Here is a 17,732-nt window from a genome sequence, read left to right as displayed (position 1 = left end):
GGTCGGAACATTTTTCCAATATTTTTTAATCCGGATCTGGATTTTTTACAATTGTAAATAAATTTATTTATTGTACACCTTAAATGATATTTGCGTGCCAAATATAAAATAAATATACAGTGTGGTTAAAAAGTTATGAACCAATTAAGAAAATGGCAAAATAGATAAAACACCCAGTATCTTTGTTATTAATGGAGTAAGACCCATTAAGTATGGTATTTTTGAGACCGCCTAAGTGTCCTCTTTTTACAGTTAACGTATGTTACTTTCCCAATGAAACACCCTGTATACAGGACTTAAATCTAAATATTATTTAACACATTGGATCAATGACCTATGACCTATGTAATTTGACAATTTTTGAACAAAAAAAGGAGATAGTGTCACCTGACTCAAGTAGGCCAAAATGCCTTTTGGTGATAGTGGCACCTGACTCAAGTAAGCCAAACGCCTTTTGGTAACAGACAGGATTGTACATTTTTCGCTACCAGCATACTAGAGTTGTTTTAATATGCCGTTCTTTTCCATTTCCAAGCCAGTGAACTATGCCCAGCCCTAGAATGTTTAATTTTAACCTTAACATTTCTTTGATTTTTTTATTTTATATTATGATGGTTGAAACATAGATTCTATACATTCCAACTTTTTCTAATCTATTGTCTTTTTTTTTTTTCAGAACATCCTAGCTAGACTTAAAGCTGATCCTGATGTAAGTATTTCTTTATTTATATTTATATTGTAAGTATTTATATTTCTATTTATAGTTAAAATTTGGAGATATTTTTAATCGGAGTTTTTTATACTAACGTGTAATATAATATATTCAGATTAAGCCACATTTAGTCATAATGGCAATATCAAGATTGTTTATCTATATATTTAATTCTTCTACCATTAATAATTTACTTTTTCTTCAGGATGTTACGTTGCAAAAGTCGCTCAATAAGGCAGAGGCAGATATTATCGTTATTGGATTGGAACAGGTACCGTTTTCATATATATCGAAATAAATATAGTATCTATTGCTAAATATATTTGGGAACACTCTTCGCAATAATATTTTCTTATTACCTATTACGAACTTTTCACATTGAATTTATTTATCTTCAGAAAAGTCTCTTAGAACGTCTCAGAGAGGAATATAAAGCATACCAGAAATCCGTAAATACCAATTTGATGAAGAATGGTCTCGAAGAGCGAAGATTTAATCTCACCAGTGCATTGAACAGAGCTAGGAAACAAACTATGTGAGTATTCAATATATTTTTACCTGGAATGGAAAATAAAATAATATGTACCTGTCAGAATAAGAGAAATAAATTTATATGTAGTATGTAGTGTGGTGCAAATGAAAGGAATAAATTCGTTATTTCAATTGCCAGCAACTTTAAAATAAATCTCAAAACAGGTCGATTTTTATTTTTGAAATTATAACTTTTTGGCACATATATCTTACTAGTGACGTCATGTATCTGGGAAAGTGATCACGTAATCAATGATTTTTGAAGTTATACCTCTTTAGGCGCGATTGAGATTGAGGGTGAATTTATATTGATCTGCGCGCATGCGCACACCGACAGTTTGGTATTAGTCTTTATACGGGCTCTGATTGGGTGTTGAAATGATCTGTCAATAATTGTTCAATATGGAGGTTATCGGTAAACAAAAATGTTGTATAATATATTAGTTTTTATTGTTGTGAGGACAGAAATAAAATCAAATTTATAATTATAGTGACTTTTTAAATAGTTTTGAAAAACCACAGGTACGTAATTTGGAAAATGTAAAAAAAATAATGTACTTACCTAGGTACTTGCTATGCTATACCCCTAGTAGGCAATGCTTTAATTTACATAATCTGATTACGAACAAACTTTCTACAAATTTTCATCTAATGTATCGTTTTCTTACTCTATATATTGTTGTATTTTAACTCGACAAAAATCAAACTAATAAAAATTCATATAAACAAAATGTCAAAAAGTTGTTCAGTTTGTGTATATTCCCACATGACGTATACGCGAAGGTGGTGCAGTTTGAAATCGCTTCGACTCTCGTACGGCGGGATACACGGGAAGTAGGTTCAAGCTCAATGCAAGTTATATCATTTTTTTATTTTTTTTTATAGATTTTATGATTGTAAGTATATTATTATATAATTTTTTTCAGAAAGTACGTATTTAATTAAAATTTTTGGCAACAGTTATTGTTCAGAAATCATTTGTGGCATTTTTCAATGTGTTTGTGTGTGTTTTATTCTTTTATTTCTTTAATTTTTGGTATTGTTTTAATAAAAATTTTTGGAAAGTAGTAGAGAAACTGTTTAAAGTATATTGATTTCGTTGAAATCATATAAGAGAAGTATAACTTCTTACGTGCGTACAAAGTACACACATTCTTTTTTTTTAGTCAGAATAGAGGTGGTGTGCTTGCTCATTTGAAAGGTGATTTAATTCTCTATTCAGTAATGTAAACATTAACATAATTATTTATACAGAGTGTCCCAAAAATGTTTTTGAATTAAATAAATTGACAAAAGAAGATTGTATGATATTTATCTAATTCAAAATAAATTTTAAGGCTGTCAGACAACAGAAAAAATGTTTATTTGTCAAATAAACATTTTTTTCTGTTTTCTGACACAGGTAAAATGTATTTTGAATTAAATAAATTACATAGGTACATACATGTTTCTTTTTGCGTCAATTACTTAAAATAAAAAAATGACACCCTGTATAAATAATTTTGTTAATGTTTTATATTGCTATTTTCGTGTTTCGGGACCTGTTTCGGGATTTATCTCCAAAATCGCCCATTCTCGAGAAAATGAATTTATTCCAACCTAAACGTCCTCACTGTATATTGGACATTTCAGATGCGTGCTATCCAGTGAAGCCGCGCGGACATTTGAACGATTTTATTAATTCTATACCGAATGACATCCAGAGGCCGTTCAAACGAATATAAAATTTGGAAGATATCTCACACACACTTTGTTTTATTTAAATTTAAAAATAAGAAGCTTAAGAGCGTAGGCGCAAATATTTTACGGCTATCCCTACTTTTTCTTTCTTTAAACGACAAATTACGTGTAGTAAAATTCTCACTGGTATGGAGATGTAAACATTATTTGACAATTTATTATTCTAATTGGGAAATAAGCTACAATTTAACTTAAAAAATTATTTTATTAACGTTTCTACTTCCACTTCGGACGCCGTTTTCAAAATACAAAAATATTCCTGAATCTGTGTCAAATATTTAGTAACCTTATTTGTCACTGTCTTGTCACCACATTTTGTTCAACTGAGTGCGTTGTATGACAAAGAGAGCGAATGTTTGGTTTGGAAAATATCGCCACGGACATGGTGTTAATTTTTTTCGAATCCTGGAAAAACTAAAAAGAATGTGTGTGTACTTTGTACGCACGTAAGAAGTTATACTTCTATAATATTATGATTTCAACAAAATCAATATATCTACTTTACACAGTTTTTTTGTATTGTATTTAAATATTAAATTAATTTTAGAAAGAACTAAAAGAATACCAAAAAAATATATGCATTGTCCGGGATTCGAACGTGGGACCTTCCGATCTCTAGGCGAATGCTCTATCGACGAGCTACCGAGGTTACCCTTACGTACGATTATTTCTCGGTCATAATAATGACAATCGCGGTGACACATAGATAATTGAATAAACATTTTCAATAATATTTATTACCGTACTCCCAAAGACACAAAAATTATAATAATTTACTAAAAACACTAATATATTCTTTTCACGCACACCTTAGTTGTGCTACATAATTTAAAAGATTTAGCGACTAACACCATACTGTCGTTGTGCGCATGCGCCGGGAATGTTAAAATTTCACCCTCAATCGCGCCTAAAGAAGTATAACTTCAATAAATATTTTTGAAAAAATTAAACGCAGACTGAAAGATTACATTATTACCGAGGGCCGAAAGTTCCTAAAATAAACAAAAAGTTTTTTTAATGAGATATTGGAAAATAAAAATCACACTAAATTTCTCTTTATTTTTCACCCCTGTAACTTATTAAAATAAATATTATAGAAGTTTTCAGGGACTTTAGACCCTCGATAATAACGTAATCTTTCATTATGCGTTTAAATTTTTTAAAAATACCTATTAGTTTTCTCAGTATTCGAAAAAAAAATGAATGCATTTGAATAGCATTGGAGCCGAAAGTTGCGCCTTTCCCCTTAATTAAAGACTATAGTTTTCTTACTAATTAGGTACATTTATTTTCCAGCGTACTAAGATCTGCCTCTGCCACATCATTCTCGGATGATTCATTGGAGCATTTATCGCCCCATTCATCGCCCGAACATGCCGCACTGAATCCAGTGGAACCCCAAGATATCACCCAAATAGAATTTCTTAACTATTTCTCCTTGGCGACTCACGAAGCGTACAAGGAGATGCAAAATAAAAGAGCGGAGAGAAAGCGACGTAGCACCGCCAACCCGCATTTTTTGTATGGAAATAAAGGTTGGGATTTTTTGACGAACAACGTATGTATAAGCTTTTTTCTTTTATTTTATTAGTATATTTAGTTGTGCAAATTTAGGATATATCAGTTTAGACCGGGCTGTATCGTCGCCCCCCGCTAGCGAAATTATTCCGATTCGATTTTTTTTGCACAAACTTACTCAAAAAGAGGTTCTTATAACATATCCACAGGGTGCGGGGCGGTACCGTGGTCGAAAAATTGTTTAAACAATTTTTTTTAAACAAATTCACAAAAATAATTTTTTTATTTCGAACAATATTTTTTTAGATAAATTGGACCGTTCTGAGTAAAAAATTGTGGTGTCATTTTTCTCTAAAATTGATTGTTGTCGAGTTGTATGCGATTAAAAATTTGAAAAATGCGCAAATGGCCATTTTTAAGGTTTAATTTCTCTAGTATTAATAATTATTATTATGAAATTCAAAAAGTGACCAAATCAAGTATCAAATCCCTTCTTCAAGGTCTTGAAGAGATGTTTTTCATTATTTTATTGCAAAGCTGCTATTTTTAATTATTAAAAATTAGCGCTATAGTCCAACTGTATCGTCGCCCCCGTTAGCGAAACTATTTCGAATAGATTTTTTTGCACAAACTTAATCAAAAAGAGGTGCTTATAACACATTCACAGGGTGCCGGGCGGTGCCGTGGTCGTTTTAACATTTTTTTTAAACAAATTCACAAAAATAATTTTTACATTGCGAACGTTTTTTTAGATAATTTGGGTTATTTTGAGCAAAAAAAGGTCCCTTATGATTTTTCTCTAAAATTGATTGTTGTCGAGTTATATGGCCATATTCGCATATTTCAAATTTTAAATCGCGTATAACTCGACAACAATCAATTTTAGAGAAAAATCACACGATACTTTTGTTGCTCAAAATGCCCCCAATTATCTAATAAAAATTTGTTCGGAGTGAAAAAAGTATTTTTGTGAATTTGTTTAAAAACAATTGTTTAAACAATTCTTCGACCACGCACCGCCCGGCACCCTGTGGATATGTTATAAGGACCTCTTTTTGACTAAGTTTGTGCAAAAAAATCGAATCGGAATATTTTCACTAACGAGGGCGACAAATACATCCTGGACTATAGCGCTAATTGTTAATAATTAAAAATAACAGCTTTGTAATAAAATAATGACAAAAATCTCTTCAGGACCTTGAAGAAGGGATTTGAAACTTGATTTGGTCACTTTGAATTTCATAATAATAATTTTTAATCGAGTTATTAAGCCTTGAAAATGGCTATTTTCGCATGTTTCAAGTTTTTAATCGCATATAACTCGACAACAATCAATTTTAGAGAAAAATGACAAGAGACCTTTTTGCTCAGAATGACTCAAGTTATCTAAAAAATATTGTACGAAATAAAAAAATTATTTTTGTGAATTTGTTTAAAAAAAAATGTAAACAATTTTTCAACCACGGCACCGTCCGGCACCCTGTGGATATGTTATAAGGACCTCTTTTTGAGTAAGTTTGTGCAAAAAAATCGAATCGGAATAATTTCGCTAGCGGGGGTGACGATACAGCCCGATCTAGTTAGGTATTGTGCAAAGTTAAGATATAATGATTAGATTTACAAATAAATTTGTGAGGGTGACGCATGTAACAGAATCTACTAATTGTACGAGGTAAAGTAGTCCAGAAAGCCACTGCGCATCCGCTAGGAAAAATATTCTAATTCGAATTTTTTGCACAATCTTACTCAAAAAGGACTCCTTTTACCCCAGGCTGTGGGTGAAAAATAGGTCGATTTCAGGATATAATTGAGGAATTTTTGAAACCTATCAGGTGCTGTAAAGGACGATGCCAGGAATAACTTCTACTAAAATGTAACCAAAAATATTGTGCGCTTTTTTTTATATTGCGATTTTCATTTGTTAAATTTGCAATTTTTAAACATTTTTAATTTTGCAGCTTAAGATATTGACTTTAGAGAAAAACTTTTTAATAGAAAGTTGTAGTAAATTAAAAAACCTATAGTTTGAGCTATGGTATCTTTGATTTCGTTTATTGGTTATTGCAAAACAGCCTGCGAAATGTCCAAAATGGCCGTTTTTTACAATTGCATTATTTATTGTACAAATCATTTGTTTATATTTGTTAAAGCTTTAGAATGAAGATCTTTCAATTCCAAACATAAAAAAAAAGTTGTAAAGCCAGATTAACGAATTTGTTGCTTAGATATTATAAATTGTTTATCCCAAGAGGTCAAATGTCGAAGGCTATAACTTTTTGAAAAAAAAAATATAGAGAGTTGATGAAACATCCAATGTCCTTCTAAAGAGTTATATTTTCATATTCTGATGTAAATAAATGCGTAAAACATTTTTAAACCTCTAAATTTTGGGTTTGAAAATAAGGGGGCAAATTTCGTTATAAACATTTAGAGCTGAAGCGGCCCTGTACATCCTATGAGTTTTTAACTTCCAGATTATTGTTGCTGAAGATGAAACGAAGATTTATAAAAAAATAAAAAATTTCTACGACCAACTGAAGCCGAGATAATTTTTGGGTTTGGAAATAAGGGGGCAAATTTCGTTATAAACATTTAGAGCTGAAGCGGCCCTGTACATCCTATGAGTTTTTAACTTACAGATTAAAGTTGCTGAAGACGAAACGAAGATTTAAAAAAAAAATAAAAATTTTCTACAACCAACTGAAGCCGAGATAATTGTTTTTTTTTTCTTAGATCGTAGTGCCTTTATTTATAACAATTATTAAATTATTTTACAGTCATTGACTAAAGAAAGACTTATATTATCTTAAAATAAAAATTATTATAAAATATAATTACATTTAATTATTAAAAATTATTTTTAAAATCGGTGCTTTTGCGAGCGGCCGAATTTTGCAAATCGCCCGGCTCGCTTCAAATCCGCGCGTTCGGAAAATTTTTACGTAACTTGTATTAAATTTTGACAGAAAACAATTTAACAATATTACCATTATAATATACAGTCTGCTTACCACTGTATTTGTTTTTCTTGATAAACTTTTATATGTGAAATCTCATTTCTGAAGAAATAATATTGCAAAAATGATACATATAATAATATATGAAATATATAACTATATTTTGAATTTTTTCATTGTTATATAAATATAATAATAATAATGTTACTTCTTATTATACAATATAAAACTTTTTCTTCTTGTAGTGAATATCCGTTTTGGATGTTCGCCAACATCCTAAACGGATAGTCACTACAAGAAGGAAAAGTTTTATATTGTATAATAAGAATATTATACAATATAAAATTTTTCTTCTTGTAGTGACTATTTGTTTTGGATGTTCGCCAAAATCCAAAACGGATAGTCACTACAAGAAGAAAAAGTTTATATTGAATAATAAGAAGTAACATTATTATTATTATATTTACTAAAAGGGAAGTTCCCTAGGTTGGCTGTATACCATATAGTTAAAAAACTCTAACAAGAAGTAAAACCACTTCTATGTAAATTGGTATATTTATTAAAACTTAAAAAATCCCAATGGATTGAATAAAATATGTCCAATTCAGAACGTTTTCAGACCTATCGGTCCATCATCAGTGAATGTGCATACTTGCTAAATAGCCCCAGAACCAAACAATGGTTGAATTTAAAATTCAATTTACATTATTTAAAAATAATATTAAACAGGCTAAACGCCGATGTTAAAGGATATCGCCTATGGGAACATGGTGAAACCCTACCAAAACCTCAATCAACCATCTTAGGCCAACTTTGACTATACTTTAACATCGGCGTTTAGCCTGTTTAATATTATTTTTAAATAATGTAAATTGAATTTTAAATTCAACTATTGTTTGGTTCTGGGGCTATTTAGCAAGTATGCACATTCACTGATGATGGACCGATAGGTCTGAAAACGTTCTGAATTGGACATATTTTATTCAATCCATTGGGATTTTTTAAGTTTTAATAAATATACCAATTTACATAGAAGTGGTTTTACTTCTTGTTAGAGTTTTTTAACTATATGGTATACAGCCAACCTAGGGAACTTCCCTTTTAGTAAATATAATAATAATAATGTTACTTCTTATTATTCAATATAAACTTTTTCTTCTTGTAGTGACTATCCGTTTTGGATTTTGGCGAACATCCAAAACAAATAGTCACTACAAGAAGAAAAATTTTATATTGTATAATATTCTTATTATACAATATAAAACTTTTCCTTCTTGTAGTGACTATCCGTTTAGGATGTTGGCGAACTTTATAGTCTTAAAGTCTTACTTTATAGTCAAAGTTGGCCTAAGATGGTTGATTGAGGTTTTGGTAGGGTTTCACCATGTTCCCATAGGCGATATCCTTTAACATCGGCGTTTAGCCTGTTTAATATTATTTTTAAATAATGTAAATTGAATTTTAAATTCAACCATTGTTTGGTTCTGGGGCTATTTAGCAAGTATGCACATTCACTGATGATGGACCGATAGGTCTGAAAACGTTCTGAATTGGACATATTTTATTCAATCCATTGGGATTTTTTAAGTTTTAATAAATATACCAATTTACATAGAAGTGGTTTTACTTCTTGTTAGAGTTTTTTAACTATATGGTATACAGCCAACCTAGGGAACTTCCCTTTTAGTAAATATAATAATAATAATGTTACTTCTTATTATTCAATATAAACTTTTTCTTCTTGTAGTGACTATCCGTTTTGGATTTTGGCGAACATCCAAAACAAATAGTCACTACAAGAAGAAAAATTTTATATTGTATAATATTCTTATTATACAATATAAAACTTTTCCTTCTTGTAGTGACTATCCGTTTAGGATGTTGGCGAACTTTATAGTCTTAAAGTCTTACTTTATAGTCAAAGTTGGCCTAAGATGGTTGATTGAGGTTTTGGTAGGGTTTCACCATGTTCCCATAGGCGATATCCTTTAACATCGGCGTTTAGCCTGTTTAATATTATTTTTAAATAATGTAAATTGAATTTTAAATTCAACCATTGTTTGGTTCTGGGGCTATTTAGCAAGTATGCACATTCACTGATGATGGACCGATAGGTCTGAAAACGTTCTGAATTGGACATATTTTATTCAATCCATTGGGATTTTTTAAGTTTTAATAAATATACCAATTTACATAGAAGTGGTTTTACTTCTTGTTAGAGTTTGTTTATTATTATATTTATATAACAATGAGAAAATTAAAAATATAGTTATATATTTCATATATGTAATATTATTTCTTAAGAAATGAGATTTCACATATAAAAGTTTATCAAGAAAAACAAATACAGTGGTAAACAGACTGTATATTATAATGGTAATATTATTAAATTGTTTTCTGTCAAAATTTAATACGTTACGTAAAAATTTTCGGGTTTGAAGCGAGCCGGGCTATTTGCAAAATTCGGCCGCTCGCAAAAGCACGATTTTTAAAATAATTTTTAATAATTAAATGTAATTATATTTTATAATAATTTTTATTTTAATATAAGTCTTTCTTTAGTCAATGACTGTAAAATAATTTAATAATTGTTATAAATAAAGGCACTACGATTTAAGAAAAAAAAAACAATTATCTCGGCTTCAGTTGGTTGTAGAAAATTTTTTTTTTTTAAATCTTCGTTTCGTCTTCAGCAACTTTAATCTGTAATCAAGGAAAACAAATACAGTGGTAAATAGACTGCATATTATAATGGTATGTAATATTATTAAATTGTTTTCGGTCAAAATTTAATACAAATTTACCGAGCGCGCGGATTTGAAGCGAGCCGGGCGATTTGCAAAATTCGGCCGCTTGCAAAAGCACTGAGTTTAAAAATAATTTTTAATAATTAAATGTAACTATATTTTATAATAATTTTTATTTTAAGATAATATAAGTCTTTCTTTAGTCAATGACTGTAAAATAATTTCTTATTTGTTATAAATAAAGGCACTACGATTTAAGAAAAAAGAAACAATTATCTCGGCTTCAGTTGGTTGTAGAAAATTTTTATTTTTTTATAAATCTTCGTTTCGTCTTCAGCAACAATAATCTGTAAGTTAAAAACTCATAGGATTTACAGGGCCGCTTCAGCTCTAAATGTTTATAACGGAATTTGCCTCCTTATTTCCAAACCCAAAAATTATCTCGGCTTCAGTTGGTCGTAGAAATTTTTTATTTTTTTTATAAATCTTCGTTTCATCTTCAGCAACAATAATCTGTAAGTTAAAAACTCATAGGATGTACAGGGCCGCTTCAGCTCTAAATGTTTATAACGAAATTTGCCCCCTTATTTTCAAACTTAAAAATTAGAGGTTTAAAAATGTTTTACGCATTTATTTACATCAGAATTTGAAAATATAACTCTTTAGAAGGAGATTGGATGTTTCACCAACTCTCTATAATTTTTTTTCAAAAAGTTATAGCCTTCGACATTTGACCTCTTGGGATAAACAATTTATAATATCTAAGCAACAAATTCGTTAATCTGGCTTTACAACTTTTTTTTATGTTTGGAATTGAAAGATCTTCATTTTAAAGCTTTAAAAAATATAAAAAATTATTTGTACAATAAATAATGCAATTGTAAAAAACGGCCATTTTGGACCTTTCGCAGGCTGTTTTGCAATAACCAATAAACAAAATTAAACTTACCATAGCTCAAATTGTAGGTTTTTTAATTTACTACAACTTTCTATTAAAAAGTTTTTCTTTAAAATCAATATCCTAAGCTGCAAAATTAAAAATCTTTAAAAATTGCAAATTTAACAAATGAAAATCGCAATATAAAAAAAGCGCACAATTTTTTGGTTACATTTTAGTAGAAGTTATTCCTGGCATCGTTCTTTACAACACCTGATAGGTTTCAAAAATTCCTGAATTATATCACGTTTTTTCACCCACAGCCTGGGGTATTTTAACAAATTTGCATGTTGCCAGGACCAAAAGGTGGTCAAAAATTTTTTAAACGTTTTTTTTTTGTTTTTTTTTGCTAAAATTATTTTTTTTTGCATGGAAAAAAGTTTTTTTAGGTTTTTTGGATCATTCCAAACAGAAAAGGTCTTTAGTAACTTTTCTCTAAAGTTGATAGTTTTTGACATATAAGCGATTAAAAATTGAAATATTGCGAAATCGGCAATTTTTAACCCTCAAAAGCTATGTGAAAAACTGAAAATTTGAATGTTGCCAAGGTAGGTAGATATTCTTTAAACATCGATTGATGAAATTCCGAAGAGTTTTTTGCAATACAATATTCAAAACTCCTTTATTTTTTTATTGCTATTCAAGCGTGCGCGACACTATTTTCCACCGACAGTATGGTGCAAATGAAAGGAATAAATTCGTTATTTCGTAAACCGGCGACTTTAAGGAAAAATCTGAAACAGGTCGATTTTTATTTTTAAGTTATGATATTGTTTCATATATGGTATACTAGTGACGTCATCCATCTGGACGTGATGACGTAATCGATGATTGTTTTAAATGAGAATAGTGGTCATGTGCTAGCTCTTTTGAAAGGTTCTTCAATTCTCTATTCAGTAATATAAACATTTACATAATTATTTATACAGGGTGTCCAAAAAATTTTTATTAAATTAAATTATTTGACAAAAAAAGAAGTAGAAGGACACCCTGTATAAATAATTATGTAAATGTTTACATTACTGAATAGATAATTGAAGCACCTTTCAAATGAGCTACCACACGGCCCCTATTCTCATTTAAAAAAATCATCGATTACGTCATCACGCCCAGACGGATGACGTCACTAGTATACCATATATGCCACAATATCATAACTTAAAAATAAAAATCGACCTGTTTCGGGATTTTTCCTTATAATCGCCGGTTTACGAAATAACGAATTTATTCCTTTCATTTGCACCATACTGTCGGTGGAAAATAGTGTCGCGCACGCTTGATTAGCAATTAAAAAACAAAGGAGTTTTGAATATTGTATTGCAAGAAACTCTTCGGGATTTCATCAATCGATATTTAAAGAATATCTATCTACCTTGGCAACATTCAAATTTTCGGTTTTTCACATAGTTTTTGAGGGTTAAAAATGGCCAATTTCGCAATTTTTCAATTTTTAATCGCTTATATGTCAAAACCTATCATTTTTAGAGAAAAGTCACTAAAGACCTTTTCTGTTTGGAATGATCCAAAAAAACCTAAAAAAACTTTTTTCAATGCAAAAAAAATGATTTTAGGAAAAAAACAAAAAAAAAACGTTTAAAAAATTTTTGACCATCTTTTGGTCCTGGCAACATGCAAATTTGTTAAAAGGAGTCCTTTTTGAGTAAGATTGTGCAAAAAATCCGAATTAGAATATTTTTCCTAGCGGATGCGCAGTGGCTTTCTGGACTAAAGGACAATTCAAACCATTAGAGGTGCACGTCAAAGATTTAATGACATCATTACCCAATGGTACTAACTTGACGGTAAACAAATTCAACACATATTTCCTCATATATTAGTTTTTTCGCTACTGTCAAGTTTAGCAGGAAGAAAAAACATATAAATCAAAAATGAATAACCATTTTCAATTTCGTTGCAACACGAAACTACAGCCGCATCATTATTCCAGTTCAATCAGAGAGTGCAGCAAGCACCTCTACCGGTTTCGAAACTTATTAGTCTCTCATCAGGAGGCACATATGCTGCTCTCTCTGGCCCAACTAGGACAAACCCCGGCGTGCAGTCACGGATTGCAACGAAAGAAATGACAGGGACGCCCTAGCGGCAACTGCTAGCAAAAAACTAAGTTTTCAATCTAATAGCACATAAAACAACATCCAAAAATATTACTCTACATCCTACTAGATTGAAAACAATGGGAACCTTATCTGGTGACACCTCCGAGGCTTCTACAATTTGCAAGCCATAACGGACGCTGAGACTAAGGAAGATGAGGGAATTTTACAATTTATAATTCACGTGCCATGAACGGAGGAACGCCACGATGTAAAGATGGCCGCGCTAGCCCCGCCCCTAGCGGCTACAGATCAAAACGTAACAAAATTTCTAGATAGCCCTCGTAATTTGAAAGCAATATATTTTGATATTTATTTAACCTCCAATATTATGGATTTATGACAGACGTCAGTTATCATTTCCAATCTCACCAAATGTAATAATGACGTCATAAACTTGTCACCAACTCTAGCCAATGACATGCTCACTGTAATTGACACGGCATGTAAAAAAAGTCTGATTATTGCCTATATATATATTTTTTTCAAATTTAGAATACGGCAACAAGGGGAAAATTACGTGCAACCCTTTTAATATACGAGTGTTATATGTCAAAATGTTATTAATTCTGTTACTATTTGTTACTATTCCATTTGGTTTGTGAACATTTCATTGACATCGGGTGATTATTAAGAACGATTTCATGGAAATAATAGTTCACTGGGTATGCTAGCCTCTATATTCAACTTTATTTTTCCTAATAAATCATTTAACATACTGTGCCTATAATCTGTAAAAGTAATAATAACTGAAACATTTTTTCCTCGACAGAAACGGAAACGAAATGCTTTTCTCATGTCTCCCGTTTCACCTCCGCACACTCGCCAGTCCATCAAAAGAAAGCAAGAACGTATTTCACCTCCACTTCCTAACACCACATCGGTCATATCGTCGACGATATCGAAGAGCCCGATCAAATCAGAGCAAAATGGAAACGCAAGCAGCACTTTAACCAATTCGCAATTCAACTCGTTCCCGATAATTCCTAATCTTCCCAGTGGCCTTAGTATCGAGAGAGTTAGCCCAACGGGCAGTTTGTCGCCAGATAACAGAACTTGTGTGACTTGTAAACAGCCAGGTAAGAACTTTACTCCTTTATAACTGAATAATTAGTCCAGCAAATGAAGCATTTTGGATCGCAATTTTTTCGTCCAGCATGTATTTACTTGATATTTTCACAGAAGGTAGGGAATAGTCCAATGATCATTTTCTATATCATGCCGCTGTACGCTAAAACCTTGGGGTGGTTGCCACCCCATCTCGGGGGTGGGAATTTTTTATTACATTTTAATCACGTAAATCGATGTAGAAAGTAATTCAAAGAAAAAAATGTTTTGTACATTTTCTTCGTAAAACTAATATTTTTCGATTTATTCGCGGTTGAAACTCTTTTTCGACGAAAAAATACGCCTTTTTTTGAGGGTTTTTTTTAGAATAGCTCGAAAAATATGCATTTAATCAAAAAAAAAACTATAGGTATTAAAATTGTATCTTTTAGTAACACAAACCAAATTATTTTTCTATAATATTTTTACGACCAATACCAACCGAGATACGGCATGTTAAAGGTTAGCTTTTTTCGTCAAATGCATAATTTGAAATATTCAAAGCCAAATAACGGGAAAGCTTTGCATTTTTTTCAGGAAAACTTAGATAATCTTTTTTCAAGCATACAATTAGACCTTTCAAAAAAAAAAGAATAAAAAGCTTCTAGCATAAAAATTCAGTGACTTATGATCAAAAAAGATCGGTACTTGTTTTTCTCTACGAAAAAAATCAGTGAAAACAACCCTCTAACTATCCTCCTAATTAAAAATTGGTCTTCACCTTTCTGTAATTCCATTTATATTTGCATTATAAATACACACAAGAAGTTTGATCTATTTAAAAGCGTAATTTTAGAAACATTGGTAGTAGATTTTTTGCAATTTCGTATTTTTCACCCTTTTCTTCAAAATATCTCCGAAAATACTGGAGATACGAAAAAAATTATAGACTACTAAATTGTAGCTTTTTTAATAACTAAAATTTTCTTGTGCATAGATTTTCATTACAGTAAATAGTTAGCAACATATGGCTGTTTAAAACCTCTATTTACGAGCCAACACCCCCTTATTTGAGCCCTTGAAACCCACCCCAATTAAAAACTAACCGATCTTATGGAATTTAATTTGCATAGTCTTATAGCTCTTAAAAAATCCTACAAAATCATTTTTGAAAAAAACTTACCGTCAAAAATGAAGGAGCTATGTTTATAAAACGAATTTTTGTTTTCGAAATATTTGAATAGTCCGCTTATATAGCATTTTCAATGTATCAGAATGTACATTTTCAATGTACAGAACCGGTTCGTATACTGGAAGATGACTAAAAAACTATTTGTATTTGTACATATTTGTAAATTCGTATTTTTCTGTAAATAAATGTTTTTGTAATTCTTAATTCTACTTTTTTTTCTGTATAGATCTGTTAAATTATCTATTTATAAAAATTACAATGTTATTAAGGGTGGCTTTTAAGGGTTGAAATATTTAGCATAAAACAATCATTATTTAACCAATCAAAACCAAATTTTACCCATATTAAAGTTTACAATGTTTTTATTTAATTTTTGACAATAAGGGGTAGTTTACACCCCTAAAACTAATCAATGCCCTTAAGTATGATATAGAATATGAAGTACAGGGTGAGATGATCCTAATCCCAAATTTTTATGTAAATCGATGCAAGCCGAAATTATTCTTTTAAGATAAGACAATTTTTTATATATATATAGCTCTAACAAGGGTGGTTGTAAGGGTTGAAATATTATGATATTATATCTTAAAACATAAAACAATTGTTATGTAACTAATGAGAACCAAATGTTGACAATATTAAAGTTTAAAATGTTATTTTATAATTTTTTAAAATTAGGGGTAGTTTTCACCCTTAAAAAACCAAAAGCGTACAACGGCTCAATATAGAAAATGAACTAGAGGGTGAAATGAGCCTAATCCCAAATTTTTGTACAAATCGATGCTGGACGAAAAAATTGCGAGGTTTTGCCATTTTTTACAGTTTCATTTCCTCGACTAAATGAATATTATAAATAAATGAAGTCCTTTATCGCGACTTTTGATTGCTTTGACATTATGTACAATTGTACAGAAATATCTGAACCGCCCGAAGATCGGTCAGGTAGCAAATCAAGAAGAGGCGTTAGTTGAACGCGTTGGTGCAAAGAGTATCATCCATTTAAAAAATTTATTGTGCACGATATCAGTGGTTTTTGCGACATTCAGCCCTATTCTGTAACTATTAACAAATCGAATAGAAATAACCAAGTCGAATCGTAATTACCGGAAATCGGAATGTTGGATATCTATCGCGTCGTTTTCGTGTTTGGATTGGCAACAACCATAAATAATCAAACCACAGCTGTGCAACAGCCGACATATTGAATAATTTTTGACATGTCATTTGAACATTAAATCAGAACAAAGTTATAATACGCATGCGCCCGGATCACAGGTTTTAACATATAAAAATTCACCCTCATATCGCGCGTAAAGAAGTATAACTTCAATAAGTGATTGATGTGATCGTTCATGGGTATTCTTTCATTTTTCCGACTGTAAGTGTTCTGTGTGAAGAATTCATCAAAAAAAGAAGTAATTTTGTTTTGTTTTGGTTAAGTTTGACAACTTCAACACAGCAAGAATAAAAAATGCGAACACAAACACCAAAGAAAAAACATCTGCTGAGCATTTAAATTACATAGTAAACTTCATCTCTGAACATAAAATATTATTGCACGGTAAAAGTAAGTTTTTTCCCTAATAGTCTAAGAGCTGGGAGCGGATTTTGTGCGTGATAAGTAATATGGAAAAACTATACGGGGATATGTTGAATTAGTTGTGTACATGACTTTCACCAGCGGCCGGAAACCAGAGTTGGGGCCGAGGGTAGTTATAAGGGGGCAAAGTCGCGGATTTTATTATTTTTTTTATGACGCTCATGATCGAGATAGTGCACCAAAATTTGGGAATAAGTAGGTCATGACGTACCTAAGTAAAATCTCTAGGGGCTCAACGCTGCGTGGCCGACAAAGGGGTGGGGGTAGGGGTGAATATAAAAAATATAAGGGGTTTTTTGCGACGTTCGTGATTGAGATAGTGCACCAAAATTTGGGTATAAGTAGACCACGACATAAATAATTAAAATCCCCAGAGCCGGAAACCAGAGTCGGGAAGGAAGGTAGTTATAAGGGGTCAAATTTCCGTTTTTTATTATTTTTTTTTTGTGACGCTCATGATCGAGATAGCGCGCCAAAATTTGGGAATAAGTAGATCATGACGTAACTAAGTAAAATCTCCAGGAGTGGAACGCTGCTTGGCCGACAAAGGGGTGGGGCAGGGGTGAATATAAAAAAATGTAAGGGGTTTTTTGCGACGTTCGTGATTGAGATAGTGCACCAAAATTTGGGAATTAGT

At 31.1% G+C, this 17,732-nt stretch overlaps 1 protein-coding gene across 3 annotated transcripts in view; it reads left to right on the top strand.

Moving 5' to 3' along the window:
* The window catches only part of LOC114326958 (PHD finger protein 21A-like), a 56,315-nt gene that overhangs the window by 6,523 nt on the left and 32,060 nt on the right, over positions 1–17,732 (top strand). For all 3 annotated transcript variants that reach the window (XM_028275446.2, XM_050658520.1, XM_028275447.2), the window contains exons 2-6: positions 677–709; positions 918–983; positions 1,111–1,247; positions 4,280–4,541; positions 14,029–14,335. In XM_028275446.2, coding sequence (XP_028131247.1) covers positions 677–709; positions 918–983; positions 1,111–1,247; positions 4,280–4,541; positions 14,029–14,335 — 805 coding nt within the window. The remainder of the gene's footprint in view (positions 1–676; positions 710–917; positions 984–1,110; positions 1,248–4,279; positions 4,542–14,028; positions 14,336–17,732) is intronic.

The sequence above is a fragment of the Diabrotica virgifera genome, chromosome 1, assembly GCF_917563875.1.
Source record: "Diabrotica virgifera virgifera chromosome 1, PGI_DIABVI_V3a".
NCBI lineage: Eukaryota > Metazoa > Arthropoda > Insecta > Coleoptera > Chrysomelidae > Diabrotica > Diabrotica virgifera.
Note: the sequence above shows the minus strand (reverse complement) of the source record. Positions and strands in the feature narration are given on the sequence as shown.